The sequence below is a fragment of the Parasteatoda tepidariorum genome, chromosome 4 (genome assembly GCF_043381705.1).
Source record: "Parasteatoda tepidariorum isolate YZ-2023 chromosome 4, CAS_Ptep_4.0, whole genome shotgun sequence".
Lineage (NCBI taxonomy): Eukaryota > Metazoa > Arthropoda > Arachnida > Araneae > Theridiidae > Parasteatoda > Parasteatoda tepidariorum.
In genome coordinates this window covers 14,647,416-14,661,312 of record NC_092207.1, presented here as the reverse complement: position 1 = coordinate 14,661,312, position 13,897 = coordinate 14,647,416, and the positions used below count along the sequence as shown (strand labels likewise).

Genomic DNA, 13,897 nt, shown 5'->3' with positions numbered 1-13,897 from the left:
ATATGTGGTGATGTTCAGTTCATCACCACACACATTAAGATAAGAATAAAAATGAATAACAATTAAAAATAATATGCTCTTAAGTAAGAGAACAAGATCATTAGAATGATCACTAATTGCAAGGTGTTAAAACTATTTATTTAAAGTAGATCATTTAAGATATTTAGAGTTACAAATTTTGTTCCAGGAAGGCATTCACACTAATTAATAATAGGTACATAAAAATGAATTTACATGAAATTATACATTATAAAGCTGCACTGCTAACAAGTAAAATAAATAAAAAAAATAATTAAGGGGTGATAGAAAATTTTATAATATAACTTAGCTGTTGAGGATCCTCATATTTTTATCTCTTAACCCCAGCTCTCCAAAACCATGTGTGTCCTTCCCTTTTCTCTCACCTCCTCTAACCAAGCCCCCAAAGCATACTCAACTCTTATTGGCTGTTACCACCATCACAAAATAAGTAGGGCTATACTTGCTATTTCTTTTTTTTTTTATTTTTGGCTAAATTATTTAAGGGCAGAAAAGGGCAGGTGAAAACTTATGAAAGAGAAACTAAAACTTAAAGTAATTATAGCAGTGCAGAGCAGTGCAGCAAAGATAAAAGTAACAAACATCATAAAAGCAATACCACATATATATAAAAGTAACAAAACATCATAAAAGCAATACCACACTTCTCCAGCATATAAACTATTATCATATTTCACAACAACCCAATTTCCTCCAACACTTTTTGTGGTGATAATTGCCCTGGTATTAAGATTTCTTTTTATTGGTGCTACAGCATTTTTATAAAATTTTAAACCAGAAGGCGAATATGTAATTCCATGCATTTTAGAAATTCCTGGTATTAGTCTTGCGTTGGCGCACATATTATTATCTCTGTTTATATCTTTATCTAAAAATAGCATCACTGTAATAGGTGGCACAGCTTTTTTTACAACAATTACAAAATCTTCCGCAGACTGCACAATTGGAACTGTCTTAACTGCCTAAAACTGTCCTAAACTGTTTTAAAGTGTCCAAAACCTTAAACATTGATAAAAGATAAAAATTCTATATGTAAAACTATTCAACACATAATAATTACATACATTAATAAATATTTTATATTTTTTATACAATTTACTTTAACTTATTAAAGGAAAATAATATAATAGGAAAAGATCAATAACTTTTGAAGCTACACAATTCATTGAATAACAAAAGTGAGTACCTTATCCTTTAAATATGCTTTTAGTACTGATAAATTATGTTTTTGCATAAGGATAAATAATGCAATATTTAAAGTAATAATAAATTTTTTAACAAAACAAAAACTTGTCTTCATTTTGTTCCTTGTTCAAAAATTAACCTTTTATTTTTCACATTATTTTTTGAAAATTTTAATATAATTTGATTCATAGAGTTTTGGAAAGGACAGTTTAAACCGTTGATTAATCCTTTCTCTCTTAAACCTTGCCAACTCTGATGCTTCATTCAGATATGTCACCAAATAAAATTTTCTTAATTTAATTTTCTCACCATTCTTCCAAACTGTAACTTCATCTTTCATTCCTGGTGCTGCAAAAAAAAAAAAAAATATCTGGACGGAAAAAAATTTATCGTAATAAATTAGGTGACTCTTCATCACTAATAGTATTTTTCTGACTAGCTTGCATGTTTAAGCCAAAATTTGTTGCAATTGCAGAAACTACTGGGTTTTTTTTGGGGGGGGGGGTTGGAGATTTAGGTAAAGATTTTAATGGTTTTCTCATTGTTTTTCCGAAAGCGTGATAAATCTTGTACTGTTTGTCTACGATAGGTACTCTGCCAGACATTCGTCTGGAGCTGTGGCGGTGACTATGGTAACGAGGTATGATTATTTCATGTAGGGATGCGGGGTCCCTCTTTAGGACTGGTTTCGGCGAAAGAAAAGGAGACCTCTTCATCGAAGCCATCCTCCCTAAAATGCCCTCTTCTTGTTTCCATAGCACCAGACTACCGCAGACTTAGTGGCGGTCAGAGTACCTATCTTAGACAAACAGTAGGCATTTTCAATTTGGCTTCTTGATGGTGTATTATTCCTAAACTCTGTTTTCTTTCTTTGGCGATACAGTTGTAATTATCCTTTATAATGATTTATAAAGCTTCTAATTTAGATCACCAAACTAAATTCAAAGTATGAATTAGTGTTGCCACTTCAAAATATACATAATTAAATCAAGTGTATGCTTCCGTGTGTAATAAATTGCAGACCTGTCCCGTGCATAACATTAGGTATGTCCCGTGCATAACACAAATAAAATAAATTTAGAATTTTATCAAATAATGTATTTGGAAAACATCCAGCATAATTTAATAGAAGTAATATTTATCAGCTAAGAAAAAAATATAATGACAATATACAAGTTTTAAATTCACAGAGTTTATGAAAAATAGAAGTCAGGGTAGAAATTAATCTTTTTTCTGAGTCCCGTGCATAACGACTATATTAAATCCCTTTTCAAGTATTTAAACTTTAATTTTTTATTTGTTTTCTATGCAGTCTTTAAGAAACAGACTTGTTTTGAATTGAATTGTAAAAAAAAATGTCCCGCAAATATCCTGCAAATGTCCCGCAAAAATTAAATACTATTTAGTATTTAATTTTTGTTTGATTTTTATTATTTATTAGAATTATGAACATAAAATATAGCTAAATTATCAACATTTTTGTTTTTTTAACTATTTCAGAAGGAAATGTGAAAAAAATAATTTTAATTTACAAAAATAAACATCTTTGAAAAATTTTTAAATATTAATAAAGGACCCTAGAAACTGTCACTGTTTGATTTGAACATTAGCTAAAATTGGAAAACCTAGGAAAAAAATTTAATTAAGGGGAGTACCAATTTCGCCAACTTTTGGTGAATAAAGTTTGAACAATGCATAAATTTATGATGTGTTGAAATTCCTTTTAAGGTTAATTTTCATGCAAATTGAGAGTGATGTTATGTTAGATTTGTTTTCGATTATTAAATATGAGTTTTGTAAATCTGCAAGTATTTTGACTGATAAAGAAAAAAATAATTCAAGAATTATTAGAAATATCAATTTTTTATAATTAGAAATCGCATTAAGGAACATTTTAGTATCAATAATTATTTCTTTAAATAACTATTTGTTCATGCATTTTATTGATTTTTACATCTTCTTTTGATCATGAGTAACTGATTATATTAGTCATTTTTTGTGCCAAAATCATTACATCAAATATTTTTTTAAATAACATAAGTTAGAAATAACTTATTTTTTATAATTCAAATTTCTAGTTATCAACTTTAGCATTCTTAAAGTTTTTGTTTTAATGCCAAACCAAAAACCATCAAACTTGTTTACTGACAGTTGAGAAGGTTTCCTTTAAGTTAAAGTGTAATAATTTATGAAAATGTGTGATAAAGTGTAATAATATTTAACGAAAAATGAAATCTTATACTTTAAATAATTTTAATAGTAGATTTGATGTTTGAATTGACACAATTTGATTAAGGGAATCCATGAACCATTACAGGTTATGCATGCTTAGAAAATTTCTTGCGATGACTAAATTGACTATTATTTTGTATACAAGTTAAGTCTGATTAATTGTAAAAGTTTATGATTAAAAATAAGCATTGCAATCACAGAGATTAAAAAAAGATTATATCTTTATTGCAACTGCATTGAAATGACTCTCTATAATTCATTCCACCTTAAATTGGCAGTTCAGTTCTGCTAAGTTTACATGGACCTGAACACAGTTATTTTATTTTATAACTGTTGTTGAACAACCGACCCAATTTTTGGGATTTACGACTACTGATGTTCAACTCCATAACAATGTCTTTCTCTGTTTTCTAGCCATTTGGTCAAGGTTTAGTGACTGTTGTTGTACCTCCACTCAGAAGAGGTGACAACAGCTTGCTCATGTGGAATATAAAAAATTGCACCAATCCTGTCCATACTTTTTTTGGTCACTCGGATGTGGTCGTAGAATTTGGATGGAGAAAATCGTCAGAAGGTACTGGTATTAATTTTTCTTTTGCATCATATGAGCTGCAGATTTTCTAATCTTGCTTATGAGAAGTCGCAAACAGAATGTGAAATAGAGTAGAGAAGTTTTCATTTTGGCAGGCATTAAAGATATTAAAAAAGTGCAGATTTGTAATGTACATCACAAAAAATGGTAATGTAAAACAATTATGGTGTGTAATAGTTTGAGCTATCCTATTACATTTACAATTCCTTCAGTTTTTTTTCTGTTTGTGTGTTCTACGGTATAAATCCAGATTGCTGATACAGCATTAATTATTATGTTATAGCAGATTGCAAGGAAGGAAAAGTGTATTAAAAGGTACATATATATTCAAGATACTGAACTTGAGTTAAGATAGTATGTTTTAAATTCAGGAAAATTGTAAAATTCAATAGTATCTTATAGCACCGATACCAAGGGCACTGTAACTTTTTCAAGATGTGACACCCTTATGATCATCTTTTAAAACTGTTTCATGCATTCTAATCATATAATAATTAATCATAATTTATATTATTGGTATGGTAATGATAATATATAATTCTATTGTTATTATTATTAAAACTATACATTATTCTAAATTTTAATGTATAACATATAAGTATTAAAAATAACATATAACATTGTAAGTTTTAATAATATAAGAGAAAGCAATCAACAATAAAAAATATCCACAATCTGTGGCATTGTGAATTTGTTTTGTTCAATATGGGAGTCTGCTGCTTATTGCATGGCTTTTAAAATATTGAAAAATAGCTTGAAAATCTTTGCAATTTTTAAATTTATTTATTTCACAGAAGTATATTCGCTTTAAAACAGCTACATTTGATACTCAATTTCATACAGGTATGCAATAGAAAAGGAAATGAGAACCTTCATAGCTTTTTCACTCAAGGCAGAGTCCTCATATCTTGCTTGAATCCAATACTTTGGAATTTTTTTCTTAATTTAAGCAAACTATGATTTTTGATAGATTAATATTGTGCTAGAAGTCATGGGCACGGCGCACTTCACCCACAATCTATGATCACTCTGACGCCTAGATAGATAGTCTCTCAGTTTTAGCATAGTATTAGAATTTTTTTTTGTATTTACTTTTTCATTATTTCAAGTATTTAGGATCCTCTTCACACAGAAAAGATATTCAAATTCTTCTTTTTTATTTGTTCAATAAAAAAATTATATAAACAATATTTTTTAATTAATATTTTTGACTACTTTTCTTTTCATTTTAAGTATGCAAAAGTGTTCTAATGAACCAAGCTATCAGTGTTTTGAATTTCAATGTAGTAAATATTTTTTGAACTTTAACTTTGAACATTTTTTTCAAATACTTACAGCCTTAAAATTTGACAACTAGGTTCAATACATTTCAATAAATAAAATTAAACAAAAATATTAATTAGTTTCTAAATACGTAAGGAAATTTTGTTATGCTATTCTCTGTAGGTTAACATAGAGGAAGTATAATTTCTTTTCTGTCAGTCTCTTTCCTTAAGTGTAAGACTCAGCATAACAGTCCGTTGTAGCGACTTATTTTGTGCAAAATATCATTAAAAAATAGATAAATCTTTTAACTGCTTCCATTAACTCCATTGCATTAGAATAAATCTTTTAACTGCTTCCTTGCATTTGAAACACAAAATTATTTTTAAACTGATTTTTTGATTGTTAAGGATTTTTTAAATCTAAAAAATAAAAATTTTCGATGAAAATTTATGTTACTCAGATTTCATAAGAGATAATTATTTTATGCATAAATATGTCTGATTTTTATGCCAATTAATTAATTTTTTTTAATTTCAGATTCTAGGGAGTACCAGCTTGTCACATTTTCAAAGGATAATTGCTTACGAACATGGACTGTGGATACGCATTTGCAAAGAGTAATTTATTTTGTTTTTATTAAGCTCATACATAATTTTTCATATTTGATTCTGACACTTATTAGTAAAGCATGCATGATGCATTTTGTCTCTTAGTCATTAAACTTATATTTTGTTTTACTAAAAAGTTATTTTAATAAATTTGGATTTTTACTTTTTGGATTGAGTGCACATATCTGTAAATATTCTGTATTATACTTAATGTTGAAGATTTTTATTGTTTGTACATTATTATTGCTATTGTTTCTTGTGGATAATCTAATTGGAATTAGTTTGCACTTTGAAAATTGTTAAGGTAACTTTATAGCCATATAACTAATAAGTTTTATACCAAATATAATAGTAATTTATAGACTAAGAATGCATCTTTTAAACAAGATTTTCTTAAATTGTAAATTCTTGTATGAAACTGACTCACAGTATTATATATGTTTGTTTTTAATTAAAAACATTGTTTCTTTAGCTATCATAATTTTTTTTTAAATCATAATCCTCTCCAAACCCAAACTATGGGCTAATTTTACCTAGTGGTTGACTAGTAATTTGTTTTTAAGCATTATTAGTTTTAATATGAAATTTACTAATTTTGTTTCTCTTAAAATTTTACTTTTGATTCTGTTAATTCGATGACACCTGGGGGAGGCAAACACCTCCAAGACCAAGAAAATTGCCTATTTTGGGAGAGGTATCTGCTTTGGAGAAAGACTACAAATCAAAAAATATTTTGTTGTAAATTCTTAAAACTAAATTAATGGGAATTGATTAATACTTAAATTGAAAGAAGAAACTACATGAATTATTCCTCAGTTTTGTCTGAAACATGACGGAGGAAATAAATATATTTGTCAAAAAATATTCTATAAATGATGCATCTATACCTAAAATATAGTATTACAAAATGTGAATACATGAAAATGACTTTGTTCATATTCATACAAAAACCTGTGTAAAAAAATACTGAGAGTAAATTTATATAACGTATTTAAGAAATTCACTTGCCCCCACTACACTTTACATTGAATGGCAGAAAATAAAGATCTAATCAAAATTATTTTAAATGAATTTGACTGTCAGATTTTCTTATGCATTTTCATTTCTCTTAAAATTTTGACTCTTAATTTTCTTATATTTTAAGAGATAAAAGTGTCTCATGATAAATGCATAATCATTCCTTGATTTTAATTTGAAAAACTTATGCAACTATTTCCTCACAATGCAGGAGAATCAACAGCAAACTAAAAATGTTTTTCTCATTCAATCAGTGCATCAATGTTAGTGCCATATTTTCGCAAATCAGTTTTTTTCACCCAAACAATCATATTTGAACTATTGTTAAAAATACTCAATGCAGCCTTTATATTTGTAAATGAATACCATTATTTTTTTTATTTTGTAAATACTATATCGGTATGTATTGAAATAAATCAGTTTGTCTGATTAATGCTCGTGATATCTCTTAGGATGCAGGTATGCAGCGAACTTAATTTTTAATATTAATATAGTGGATATAATAATATTAATTATTATTGTAATAACTATATGAATATTATTGTAATAAATATTAACAGTAATATTTATTGCTAGTTTTTTAATGCATGATGGTTAATGCACTACTCTCTTTACAAATGTTTTATTACTATTTTAATACAGAATCATATTTAATGTTATGCCTGATACATTTTTAGTCATGTGGGCATGAATTTCCTGATGATGAAGCAACAGATGCATTCTTAGAATCTCAAGACAATGCTAGTCAAGTTTCTGCAACTAGTACAAAAGAGACTGAAGCTACAGTTCCTAGCACCCCACCTACCTCTCCTGTCAAATTGAAGGACAGAAATGGAAATACAACGCCTGTTCCTACTACACCTGCTCAGCCTCAAAACCTGCAGCAGGAGTTTTCTCTCGTTAACTTGAACATTCCTAATGTCACCATTGATGAGGTAAACATTAAATAAATATTAATTGGTCTGAATAAATATAAATAAAGGCAATCAAATTATACTCCAAAAACATGGAGTTAATTCATTTTCCTGATCTTTTTAATAATTATATCATATTTGATTTAGATGGATGCAACTAAGCGATCCTGCACGGTAAATGTTAAAAAGGGACAGTACAAAGTCTCTTTGAAACTCTTATTTCCGCCATCATATCCTTTCAATAATCCTCCATCTTTTCAATTTTGCAAAGGAACTAATATTGATGAAGATATGAAGTCCAAAATTCTAAAAGTAAGTCCTGAAAATTTAGTTTACAACAAAATGAATTTTAGTTTTGTTAAAAAAAATTGAATTATATGTTATAATTTATGAAATTTGTTTTATGAAATACATATTATTGTTAACCTTACTCTATTATAGTTAATATATTAATTATATTATAATTAATATCTTAATTATATTATAATTAATATCTTAATAATATTATAATTAATATCTTAATTATATTATAATTAATATCTTAATTATATTATAATTAATACCGTAATTATATTATAATGTAAAAAATTTATGTTGATAAAAATGTTTTAAAATTAAACTTTATTATTTAGGTTTTAAAAATGGTGTCTTCACAGCAAGTTAGAAGAAATAGATCTTGCTTAGAACCTTGTCTTCGGCAGGTTGTCAGCACTTTAGATGCATTAACTGTAAGTGAACATAATAGGTTAAGTTCAGTTTTCATGTTGATTTATTTATTTATTTTACAAAAATTTTATATTATTGATTCACTCTTTTAATGTATCAGCTATTTCCTTATAAAGAGAGTTTTTGTCTTTTTATTTTTTTTGCTTTTGTGGTATATAGTTGTAAAATTGACATTAAATTAAAACTTTGTTATTATGTACCAAGCTCTGTAATAAATATTTCATAATAACATCATTTTAATTTAATGCATTTTTACGACAAACTTTTATTAATGAATTATCTTATGGCTATGTGTTACAAACAGTCTTACAAAATGGATGTGTCTCATTTGAGACATTTTTTCAATTCCCCATGAATCTTCTTTTCATAAGTCATTTTGTACCCTCTCTGCAAAGCAGACAGTTTTGTAACCATATGCAGACAGTCATTTATGTCCCATCTTGTTATTTTTTATCTCTTCAAAATGGATACCACTTTTTCTAAATTACTTTTACTTTAAATTAAAAAAAGGATAATAATGAAATTCATCTTACCACTATTTTTTAAGACATGTAAGTTTTTTGCCTTATATTTAATTAAAAGTATTGTTGATCTATTCCACTACTAAAGAATCAAATATTTCAATTTAAACGTGATTATTTGTTAAACAAACTTGTGTATATTGGTATGACTAACTTACCCTAATCATTTTATACTTATCTTTTTTTTAAAAAAAAAAATTGTTAACTTTTCTGCGTTATTCCAAAACAACAATCATTGAGCTTAATTTAAAATTCCTTTTTTTTCCTGTAACAGGTTATATAACTAATAAATTACCCTTAAAAATCATTTTTATTTGGGATATAAATGCATCTTAACATATTTATAACAATAGCTTGTAAAGTGTACAAAATTTTGCTGCATATTTCTTATTGAAGCCATCTTAATAAAAACTAAACTGAGTAATGCCATTTTTCATCTTTTAATAATTGTGAAAACAACAGTTTTAAACAACTTAATTTTATAACTATTTTGAAACAGACAAAATAATTTTACACAATATTTCTTAGACTTATTATTTATTTACTTGCAAAATTTCCAGCTGAAAATTTAAAATTTCAAAAATTTGTTAAATAATGTGTGATGTACTTTAATTTTTTTGAGCATGGAGTCTAATAGAGTTTTCATTAGTCTCTTACAAATATTTGAATAAGAAAAAGAGATAAAATACTACCTATATAGAATTAATATTTTGAAAAATTTTTTTTATTTAAGTAAATGTTTCAAAATTAGATTTTTTGTTTATAGCTTAGAAATAAAAATTTCATTATGAGCAAGTGTAAATTTAGTGTTCACTTCACACTAGCACAAGATTTTAAATTTAAAAAAAATACTATGTCTCATATTATGGTCTGACTATTGCAACAGAAAATATAATAGTACACGTTTTAATATTTGTTAATTGTGTGATATTTCGTTTATTTCTTTATTTATTTATGTTCATGCTTTAAAACAAAAAATTTCATTATGAACAAGCCTAAATTTAGGGTTGACTTTACAGCAGCTCCTTAGTTTTTAAATAAAAAAAATACTGTGCTGTTTTATGCAGTGGATCTCCCGTTATGACGGAAAATGCAATAGTGCTTTTTCACTTAGAAAATTTTGTAAATTTTAAAAATTTTAATTAAAAATTTCTTGATAAATTCATTGTTTCAAACTAAATCTTATTTTTTATCATTTGAATGTTTACAGTCTGATGATAAAAGTCAGCCACAGATGCCGGAAAGTCCATTTCATTCAGATGCAACAAAGCAAGGATTCAATCCCCCATCACATTATGGGTTTCAGGATGTGAGTGTGCCTTTTCCAAGGACATCTGGAGCTAGGTTTTGCGGTGCAGGTTTGTGTTTTTTTTAACATTTTTGTGTGTAATATCTGAAGTCACTAAAAATAGATTTATAATAGTTCCTCTAATGTAGGGCGTGAAATTTAGACCAGTTGAATATTTAGGGCTGGCGAGTAAGTTTCGGCTTGTAACATGTGTTTGAAATCAAAATACCATCTCTAATTTTACCCAGGACCCGTGGCGACTCAGGGGCTAGAGCGTTCGCCTTCCAATGAGGTTAGCCGCATTCAAACCCCAGTGATGGTTGGTTGATACAAATTTTGCACCGGGCTCACACCGAACACAGTGCTGATGTAAAATATCCTCAGTGGAAGGCAAGTACGCTTGACGTCATGCTAACTATGAGAAATTTTGTGGTTTTCTTCTCCATGTATCACAAAATGCGGATTAGTTTCATAAAAAAAGGACCTCTACGAGGGCAAATTTCTCCAAATACTTGATCCTGAATTTCCCTTGTCTTCTGGATTAGATTCAAAATTACAAGGCTACGGAGGTTAGTAGTCGTAAGCCTAATATTTGGACAGCTATTCAACGAGGGTTATAAAAAAAATTAAATCTATTTTTTTCAAAGTTAAAATTTATGTGCAAAATCTGGAACTCGACAAATATCAGGTCGCAACTTCGGCTAACCTTCAAGACCGTGGGACTCGAAATTCGCTACAATGATTTTTCTGAGTAAGTTTTTAGAAATATTGCAGTTTGTAACAGCGAAATTAAATACAGAGTTTAATATTATTTAGAAGCTTAGAAAAGCTTAATTTTTCTTATTTTGCATTTTTATAATAACAATTCTTTAAAAAATAATAATTTTGTCAAAATAATCATAAATATTTTTTTTTCTTTAATAAACATTTAATATTTAAAAGTGAGTAACTTGTAATATGTGATTGAATTTATTCAAGCTTTGCATTAGCAGAAAAACAGCTTTAACTGAAAATATTGAAAGTGATCATCCAAATCATATTGCAGTTAATAAATTTTAAGAAAGCTATTTTTCAAAAAGGCATGCATTTTACATTCAAATCAACATATAATTTTTTTTTTGTTTAGTGTACTTCTAAGAAAGAATAAAATATGTACATAGTTTAATTACTAAAATTCAACTTTTAAGTAGTTTTATACATACCTTATAATATAACAAACTCTTTATTAATATTTTTTTTTAACTTGGGAAGAACTTCTTTTAGATCTAAAGGTTTAAATTGACCATTAGTAATTGAATTTCGTCCTCATATTTGATTTATCACCAGACTATACAGCTGCATTGAAATTATATGTTTGAGCTATGGCATGCTCTCCTCTGTTTTAGAAGAATCTAAAAACATATAAATCTCCCATTTCTTTCTGCTAAAATTGAAATTCTTAAAAAGAGTGTGCTTTGTAATTAAGGGAGAGGACATTTTGTAAAACAATTGTTGACAACTGTTGTTTGTGGGGAAGAGAGGAGACATTTTTTGTAAATCAACTGTTTGAGCTATGACATGCTCTCCTATGTTTTAGAGGAATCTAAAAACATAAAAATTTTCCATTTCTTTCTGCTAAAATGGAAATTCTTAAAAAGAGTGTGCTTTACAGGGAAGGGAGAAGACATTTTGTAAAATAATAAGATTAATAAACTTGTTAATACTCTTATAAGTATGTGTGGCATTGAAAAATTATATTTATTTTTGTTCCTCTCTTTGCATAAATGAAAATCTTTTTTTTCTTCTCGAAACTTTATTAAACTATAAATATATGAAGTACTTAATGCTTGTATATTATTTTATTTATTTACTCTTTATGATATAGCATCATGACCAGAACGAACAAAATTTTTCAAAAAATAATTTACTCACTTGAAGCTATATTACATGTCATGAAAAAAGTTAATAGACTACTTAAATTGTTAAAAAAAGTCAATTTATCTATTTGTTTTCAGATTTACTAGTAGTGTTTACGAGACCATCTCACTTACAAAGAATAAATGCTCCAACTGATGACACCCCCCGGTCACTCTCTGCATTATCAGCGTACTTAGCTTCTCATGTTGTCCTACCATTGAAGAGCCATGGCTCAACGTCCTCTCCTGCTCAATACAGTCTAGTCTATCCTCCTCTGACTCAGAGTCCAAATGAAGCGCCAGTCTCAATATCTTCATTCTATCATCAAGACAGGATAAATGCTGTAATAATAACATAAAATTTGTGTTTATCAGTTTTTATCTTATTATTGCAATCATGGCCAAATAGGCTGAGAGTGCAACACATTTGTACACTTGATATTGTATGAACCAGTTATTAATTTATTGAGGATGTTTTAAAGTCTGTCAGCATCTCTTGAAGTATCAGTTTATCTTACATTTAAAGAATATAATTAAATTGAAAGAAAAAATGACTGAGCGTTTATAGGTAATAAATACCTACTATAGGGATGTTATTTAACAAAAAAAAAAAAGAAATTCTCAAACTTTTATAAATTACAGTGTTATTTCATTTTTGTTGTTAAAATTTCCGCTCTTGTAATATGTATCTACATAATCATGCCCCCATTTACAATAGTTTTTAGCATTCTACCCATGGTCTAGATAGGTATCTATCCATATAGGCTTATGCTGCCATATGTTTTTATTACATAAATGTTTTTATAGCTATCAAAAATTCAAAACACAAGAGTTCAGTTTTTTATTAAAAGTTTTCTTTTTATTTAACTTTTTTGTAATATAATGATTATCTATGGTCTTGTCTTTTACTACTGAAGTGTAATTTAATGAATAATTGAAATTGCCAAGTATTTATAAATAACTTATATATTGTAATTTTGTTTTATCATAATCTCTGCTTAATTATGCCATTGTTTACAGTGATTTTTTACCCAAAACCTTTATGGTTGAAGTTGCCTTATATTTTAGTGTGTTACTGTTTTTATAGTAAATAATAAATGTTACTTAAAATATTTAGAAATAATTGTTATAAAGTGTTTTTATAGTAAGATAAAAGTGAAAAAGTGAAAAAAACAGCCTTATATATCATTACAATATATTTAGTATAATATGTTCCGCGGAACCCCATTTATCTGATCTTTCGAATATCTGACACTTCTCTCAAAATACATCAAAAGTGTCAGAAGAAATGTTTCATCGTTATTACAGCCAATGTTACCCCGTTACTCATTTATTTTTGGATCTTGTGCCATAAATGCAGTTTGATCTAATTCCTACTGTAATGACGATTCCGAAATTTGACTGCTTTGATGTTACTGTACTTATCTGCTGCTTAAAAAGACCCTGATCAAAAATTCTTATAGTCCCAATGTTAAAAAATAAACATATTTTGGGATACAGAATTTTGAAAATTTCCCTCTTGTCTGAGTACAATGTACCGAAATTACTCATGTCATGTAAGCTTTAAGCTTGCATGACAGGAAAATTTAACACTCAATATCTCAAAATCTTTTC

General features: G+C 27.6%; 1 protein-coding gene across 5 annotated transcripts in view; it reads left to right on the top strand.

Moving 5' to 3' along the window:
• LOC107441419 (WD repeat domain 59) overlaps positions 1-13,897 on the top strand; it is a 48,836-nt gene that overhangs the window by 16,811 nt on the left and 18,128 nt on the right. For all 5 annotated transcript variants that reach the window (XM_071179451.1, XM_071179453.1, XM_016054675.3 and 2 more), the window contains 7 exons: positions 3,871-4,030; positions 5,852-5,931; positions 7,617-7,874; positions 8,001-8,165; positions 8,486-8,581; positions 10,311-10,458; positions 12,383-12,627. In XM_071179451.1, the coding sequence (XP_071035552.1) occupies positions 3,871-4,030; positions 5,852-5,931; positions 7,617-7,874; positions 8,001-8,165; positions 8,486-8,581; positions 10,311-10,458; positions 12,383-12,627 (1,152 nt within the window). The remainder of the gene's footprint in view (positions 1-3,870; positions 4,031-5,851; positions 5,932-7,616; positions 7,875-8,000; positions 8,166-8,485; positions 8,582-10,310; positions 10,459-12,382; positions 12,628-13,897) is intronic.